The sequence below is a fragment of the Peromyscus leucopus genome, chromosome 23 (genome assembly GCF_004664715.2).
Source record: "Peromyscus leucopus breed LL Stock chromosome 23, UCI_PerLeu_2.1, whole genome shotgun sequence".
NCBI lineage: Eukaryota > Metazoa > Chordata > Mammalia > Rodentia > Cricetidae > Peromyscus > Peromyscus leucopus.
Window position 1 is genome coordinate 28,574,130 of NC_051082.1, and position 7,053 is coordinate 28,581,182.

At 56.0% G+C, this 7,053-nt stretch overlaps 1 protein-coding gene across 3 annotated transcripts; it reads right to left on the reverse strand.

The window, feature by feature from the left end:
• Nucleotides 1-806: 806 nt before the first annotated feature.
• Nucleotides 807-5,735, reverse strand: Trim56 (tripartite motif containing 56). Of its 3 annotated transcripts, none has more exons than XM_028894449.2 (3): nucleotides 5,322-5,735; nucleotides 3,685-3,811; nucleotides 807-3,574 (listed from the first exon to the last, which is right to left on the reverse strand). In XM_028894449.2, the coding sequence occupies exon 3, from the start codon at nucleotides 3,571-3,573 to the stop codon at nucleotides 1,351-1,353; it is 2,223 nt and encodes a 740-aa protein (XP_028750282.1). In that variant the 5' UTR covers nucleotide 3,574; nucleotides 3,685-3,811; nucleotides 5,322-5,735; the 3' UTR covers nucleotides 807-1,350. The 3 variants fall into 3 exon arrangements, with proteins under 3 accessions (XP_028750282.1, XP_037054213.1, XP_037054212.1); XM_037198318.1 differs by having other exon boundaries at nucleotides 3,685-3,846; XM_037198317.1 differs by having other exon boundaries at nucleotides 3,685-3,863.
• Nucleotides 5,736-7,053: the final 1,318 nt, after the last annotated feature.

A 7,053-nucleotide genomic window follows, 5' to 3' on the forward strand; every position in this document is an offset into this window, starting at 1 on the left:
CTCTCTGGACAGGATCCCACCAGCGTTGATGCCGACACCTCTCAGCCACCCTCTGGAAGGTTAAGCTCCCCTCACAGTGGGCATCCTCACTGATCCAACGGAACATGTGGCCACCAGAGATGGAGCTTCTGTGAGACAGGCTGGTGCGTGAGAGTTGGGAGAGGAGTCCAGCCCTTTACACACAGTCTCTGTAGGTAGCACAGGCTTAATTAAGCTCAAATGTATGATCCCCCTGCCTCAGCTTCCCAAGTGCTGGGATTACAGGCATGCTGTGATGCCACATCTGGCTTTAACCTCACATCTATAGCCTCCCCGATTGTACCTGGACTCCCTGACCTCTGACACCTTAAAACCCACCCCATACACTTCACTAAGGGAGTCTCTACTCCCTGATGGTGGTTGGCAGAACACGGCAACGTTATCGCCATTCTAGATCTCTGGCATCTTGTGACCCCATGTGCCCCTGTGAGAATGGCCAGTTTTCACCCCATTTCCACCACGCCCACCATGTCTTTGACATATACTGGGTCTTTTTTTGCTTGGAGAATGACGTAAGTCATCTCCCTAGGAGACGCTCTTTCGTCTACTCCATCCATCCATCTTTTTTTTTTGTTTGTTTGTTTGTTTTTTGTTTTTCAAGACAGGGTTTCTCTGCGTAGCTTTGCGCCTTTCCTGGATCTCGCTCTGTAGACCAGGCTGGCCTCGAACTCACAAAGATCCTCCTGCCTCTGCCTCCCGAGTGCTGGGGTTAAAGGCGTGCACCACCACCGCCCGGCCTACTCCTACTCCATCCATCTTTTCCCCCCAAGGAAGAGGGAGGGTACATCTAGGAATTGACCTCAGGACTTCCTGCAGGCTAGACAAGCCCTCTACCACGCCCCCAGGCCCTCGGTGGGGATTCTGGGCAGGGGCTCCAGCCCTGAACCACGCCCCCGACTCCTCATTGGTAGAATCCAGGCAGGCGCTCTACTATTGAGCCCCACTCCCCAGACCCTCATTTGTGAGTTCTAGGCAAGTGCTCTCTCTACAGAGTCATGACCCCCATCTCAGGAATGGTTTTGAAGACGACAAATCAAGAATCACTTATAAATCTCAAGACACCTAAACTACACAGCAGCCGCCGCAGCTGCGGGCATCAGTGAAAAAAAGCAAGCGGTTTGGTTGACTTCTGGCACCGGCCGTGTGCCCCTGAGATTACGGCCACATCACCGCTACCGCTCCTGGAATCTTCTATCCCTATACCTCAATCACAGAAGTTGCAAGCATTTTGCCAGCTGGGAAAATGCCCTCGGCTACGTCATCTCCCTCCCTTCCCGCCTGCCCCACCCCCCATCCCAGCCCCGAGCCCCCTTAACTGTCGGGGAACCTGACCCTAAACACATGGATAGTCCCGTTACTCAGGGACACCACCAGATACTTGCCGTCTACCATAGTGGTTACCCGGGGCTTCTCCAGGCCATGATACGCTGTTAGGAAGTCACCAAGAAGTGACCCCTTGGGGTCCAGGATGACCACCTTGTTGACCTCCCGAAGGGTCAGAAATATGTAGCCTTTCTTATCCACAGACACAGAACCTGGCTGGCAGCCATGTAAACCAGGGCCCTTGTATTCCCATATCACCTGGCCCAGCCCATCGCAGAAAACCACGCTGTTTTGCTGCCAATCGGACCCTACAAAATTGCCCTGGGGGCTGGTGGTCAGGAACACCAGTGCCCGCTGGCCCCGGCTAGCCTTGCCTCCGGGGATGAACCGGGTGGCCAGGCTGCCGTCCTTCTTGTACACCTCCACGTGGCCTGCCACGCTGACCGCGACCCGGTCTCCACAGGGCATCGCGGCCACGGCGTGGCTGGACTGGGTGAGGCTCAGGGATCTTCGCCATTGAACGTCCCCCTCGGGACTGACGAGGTAGAGCCTCGCATTGGCGGAGAAAGCCACTGCGTTCTGCAGGGCAGCCACGCTGCACGGGGAGCTGCTGTCGGGAACCGGCACTGTGCCCTTGTAGTCACCATTGAGGGAGAAGCGTTTCAAGACCCGGTTCTGCTCATCCGCCACCAGGATCTCCTGGGGGCCGTAGGGGCAGAGCCCGGTGATGCGTGGGGAACGTTTGTCTCCGGGCATCCTCGTGGGGAAACTCCAGGAGAAAACAGGCCGAGGGAGGAGGCTTGAACCTTCGAGGTTTGGCCTCAGGATGGGGCTGGGCTCCCGAGAAACGGGCTTGCCCCGTCCTTTGCCCTTCTTCTTCTTGTTAGATCTGTTACCCCTTTCCATTTGGACCTCATCATCCTCTTGGGAGCTCTGGGCTTTGCCTTCTTTGGGAGTCGAGGCTCCATCCTTACTCGGGGGCTGGGTGTCACCCTGCTTCCCCGCCTTGGCTCTCTCCTCGCCTTGGCTGGGCGCCTCATCTCCTCCTTGGGTCCCGGCTCCACCCTTCGCATTGAACTTCTGGGATTGTTCCGGCTCCTCAAAGGAGAGTCGAAGCAGGTGGCAGTTCTTGTCCTGGAGCCCAGGATGGAGGTCCAGCTTGGGCAGCAGACAGCGGGTAGGCCCGGGGGTCCAGGGACAGTCTTGAAGCTGGCGCAGGCGCTGCGTGATGGCTTCCTCCAGCGAAAGGATCTCCGCCTCCAGACCCAGGCTGAGCACTCGGCGGGCAAAGGCAGCCGCCGCCTTGGCCACTTGCTCCTGGCCCTCGATCTTGGTCAGCCTCTCCCTGGTAGCCTCCTCCGCAGCCTCCACGTGGGCCCGGAGCTGCCCCAACACTTCCTGCTTCTGGGCCAGCAGGGCCTTGAGGATTCGCTCGGCCGCCTCCTCCACCTGCGTCCCCACGCTGGCGGCCTGCTCTCGCAGCTGGGCTAAGGCTTCCTTTTCTGCCACCCGGGTGGCCTCGAGCTCCGTCAGATTGCTGTCCACACCAGCCAACAGCTCCTCGAGGCCCGGCTTCCGGGAACGCACCGCCTCCGCCAGGGGCAAGCAGGGGTGATCCAGATGCGGCCCCAGACGGCAGTCCTTGCAGAGGAGCTGAGAACACGGCTGGCAAAGGAAGAGGAGCGTTTCCCCCGGGTGCTGGGGGCACTGGGATGCCTGGCGCTCGCGGGCCTCTTCGTCATACCACCCGGCTCTGTAACCCACCAAGTCAACGACTCGGTGCTTATGGGTCTGGCGGGAGCAGCGATGGCCGTCGGCACAGGCCTGGCACAGGTCGTCCGCGCAGTCCAGGCACCGGGCCGTGGCGGGTCCTCCAGAGCTCTTGCCTCCCACCAGAGGGCACAGCGCGCAGGTGGGCTTCCCCGAATGCGTGTCTCCGGGAGCCCTGGCCTTGACGAGGTCCAAAAGCCCATTGACGAAGAAGTTGGTCTTGAAGGCGGCCACACCCTCGGGAGGAACAGGCACGATCTCCCGACACTCGGGGCAGCGGACCTGGCCACCGACGTCCAGCTGAGCCAGACAGTCCTGGCAATAGGTATGTAGGCATGGCAGTGTCTTGGGCATGTGTAACTGCTCCAGGCAGATTTTACAGGCTAGGAAATCGCTGCTCAGAGCCTCCAGCAGAGTAGGGGAGGAGACTTTGGAGACCATACTGTAAGGGAAGGGGCAGGGGTCAGAGGCACCCTGGCCACGCCCCCGCCTTGGTTCCCCGCCCCCTTCAGCCTGCCCCCTCCCCTACTCTTGACTGGTCTCCCCACTCACCTGGAAGGTTGGGAAGTTCTGACTTCTGGGAGACACTGGATACTCGGGGAAGGAGGTCTTTCTTCCACTTTGTCCTCTTTACACTCAACCAAATGTAAACATGCAAAAGCTGTGGGTAGCGCCGATCCTGTGGGAAAAAATGAGACGAGGAAGGCCCCAGGCCTCAGAGATGGAACAATCTAATTATTAACACACCAGGTCTTGGGCCAAAGGTAAGGGTAGCCCAAGCCCTTCCGGTCTCACGTAGCCCAGACTGGCCACGACGTTGCTATGTAACCGAGGATGACCTTGAACTTCTGAACTTCCTGCCCCTGCTTCCTGAGCCCTGGGATTACAGGTGTGTGCCAGCACACCAGTTTTTATGTAGCACTGGGGATGGACTTTAGGGCGTCTTGCATGCTGGGCAAGCACTCTAACAAGTGAGCCACACTCCCAGGTTCTGGGGTGAGGCCTATGCTGCCCCTGCCTCAGCCTCCTGAGCACTGAAATTACAGGCATGCACCACGATAACATGAATCTTAAAAGGTCTTATAATAAAAAAACCCAGAGCCAGATATCGGGATGAAAACTGAAAGATCAGAGAAGCAGAGCGGCCAGCCACTAGTTCTCACCTCTACGACATCCTCAGTCTAAGGAGAGCTAGTGTCCTTGTGCTTTATAAACCTTTCTCTGCCCTGCCATCTTAGTTCCTGAAATTAAAGGTGTGTGCCACCACTGCCTGACTAATTTAGTGGCTAGCTCTGTCCTCTGATCCCCAGACAAGCTTTATTGGGGTACACAGTATATCACCACACACCACGTTTATCTTGGTGTGGGGTTCTGTTATGGGTGGATACTAGTGGTCTGGGTGCGCAGAAGCACCGTATTTTCAATGTTGGGACAGGGTTCTACAGCCTTGGCTTCCTTTTCTGTCCATCTGTCTGGGAGAGTGTCCTGGGAGGGTAGGAAGTCCTACTTCCTGCCCCAACTATTTTTGAAAGTAATTCCAGAACAAGACAAAGGCTCAGGGGGAAAAGTTCATCTCCTTTCCTTCTCCTGGACCTCGGAAGCCGTGGAGATCTGGCCCTGACCCCTGGAGTCATCTAATTTTACCCTCTCCTACCAAATGCATCCCAGAAACTTCTGGAGGGAAGGCATTGCGAGTCCCCAGCACGGTGGGGACTTAATAAAGAAAGCAGGTGGAATCCTCGCACTCAGGAGGCTGAGGCAGGAAGACCGCCAGGAATAGCCTTGTAATGTAACCAGGCTAGTCTTGGTTACAAAAGGCGTTTCGGGCTCCTATGGCTACAGTGCTGAGTTCTGGCTGAGCAACAGAGCGAGACCCAGCCTTGAGAGAGAGAGAGAAGTAAATAGGATTGATTGATTGATCGCACTTCCCTTTTCCCCCGGGGTTGGGAGGGGAAGCTCGGGGGGTGGGGGTGCGGCTGTCGGTACTCAGGGAGTGTGGGACTCCCCACACAGGGCGGGAGGTTGAGGCACAGGGCCGGCCACCTGCCTCCTCCTCTCGGGCCTTCCAGGTCCCCCTGCTCTCTCTCCCCTCCCTCCCTCCTCCTCTCCCGGGCTTTCTCACTTCCCTCCCCTCCCCCCAGCCTCGTCTTTCTGGGTCCCGGCTCTCCCCCCCCCCCATCTGTCCTTACCCAGCCACTGCTGAACTTGGACTCCCGCAGCAGGGCCCGGGGAGCCCCGAAATCCCGCCACGGCCGGCAGCCGACTACCTGCCTGCAAGGGAAACAAAACTGAAAGTAGCCGTGAAGGGCTGCAACTTCCGTCCCCGGCCCGGGACAGCCACTCCGGGGCTCAAGCCCCGCCCTCCTCCCCACCCCACCCGGGGACGCTCGCTCCAGGCCGGCCCGGGCTGTGAGGCTGGACCCCCTTCCCAGAGGAAGGTCTGGTGGCCACAGGCCAGGGCGCCCGCTGGCCCAAGGCTCGAGCTGTCAGCTTGAGTGAGTGTGTGTGTGTTGCCAGCCGGACGCACTGCCCCAGGGCAGGTTCTCCGAGCCTGTTTATTGGGTGGGATGTTTACGTGTGGGAAGGAATGACAGACAGATGAGCGATCCGGCCAGTGGGCGAGGCTCCTCCGTTAACCGCAGTTGAAGCTGTGAGCCCCAGATAAGAACACTTTCCAGGGTTTTAGGGCAGGCTTCCAGGAGGCTCTATCTAGAGAGAGATTTGAGGAGGTTCCCAGGGCAAGGGCGTTCTGAGAGCAACAGGTGTGTGTTGGGGGTGTGGGGACACAATCAGAGGAGTGAGATCCAAAATCCTCAGTCAAGTGTGGTGGGCACGGCTGTAATCCCAGCACTTGGGAGGTGGAGGCAGGAAGATCAGAGGTTTGATGCTATCCTCAGCTACTTAGTTAAGTTTAAAGGCTTGTGGGAGCTGCTGGAGCCCCTGTGTGGAAAAAAGGATTACACACACACACACACACACACACACACACACACACACACACACACACAAGCATCTGTAGGATGATGTGTGCGAAGGAGACATTGTGAACCGGGGCAGATGAGGCTGTGGAGGGAGGGACTGACATGGTCGGATGCCACAGGCCAGGTAGTCAGTCAGAATGAGGAGAGGAAATCATTCAGGTGGTACCTGACTTAAGATAGTTCACCTTGACTATCTTTCCACTTCCCCCCCTCCCACTGCTTCACGGTGGTGTAAAAGCAACACATTCAGTCAAAACTGTACATTTGTTGTTGTTTTTATCTGTTTATTTAGACAAGGTCTTGCTGTATTGCATAGGCTAGCCTCAAATTCAGGATCCTTCTGCCCTGGCCTCCTAAGTGTTGGGATTACAGGTGTGCACTACGACACTCCATCTTTGAATTTTGATATTGAGAAAAAAAAAACTATTCTAAGGGGAAGGCCTGGAGAAGTCAGCATAGAAAGAAAAAGGAAATTCACAAACGGACATAACATCATGAATGTAGTAAATCAATACAATTAATGTAATTAATGATTACATTAAATATAATTATGAAATAAATAATGCGAATGTAATCAATGAATACCACAATGTAATTAATATCATGAGTGTAATTAATGAATATCACGAGTGTAATAAAAATAAATAAATAAATAAATAAATAAATAAATAAATAAATAGAAAAGGAAATTAAGGGCGTATGGCGGTGGACTGGGGCTGTGTCTCAGTTGGCAGAGTGCCTGCCCAGCCTGCACGAGGCCCTGGGTTCCATCGACCACATCAACTAGCTGTGGCGGTGCACACTTGTGACCCCAGCACGTGGGAGGTGGAGGCTGGAAGTCACGCTCCGTATGCAGCAAATTCCAGGCCAGCCTGAGACCCGTGAGACCCTGTCTCAAACAAACACAAAAGCATGTGGACTTTGGCGCACGGGGCAGGAA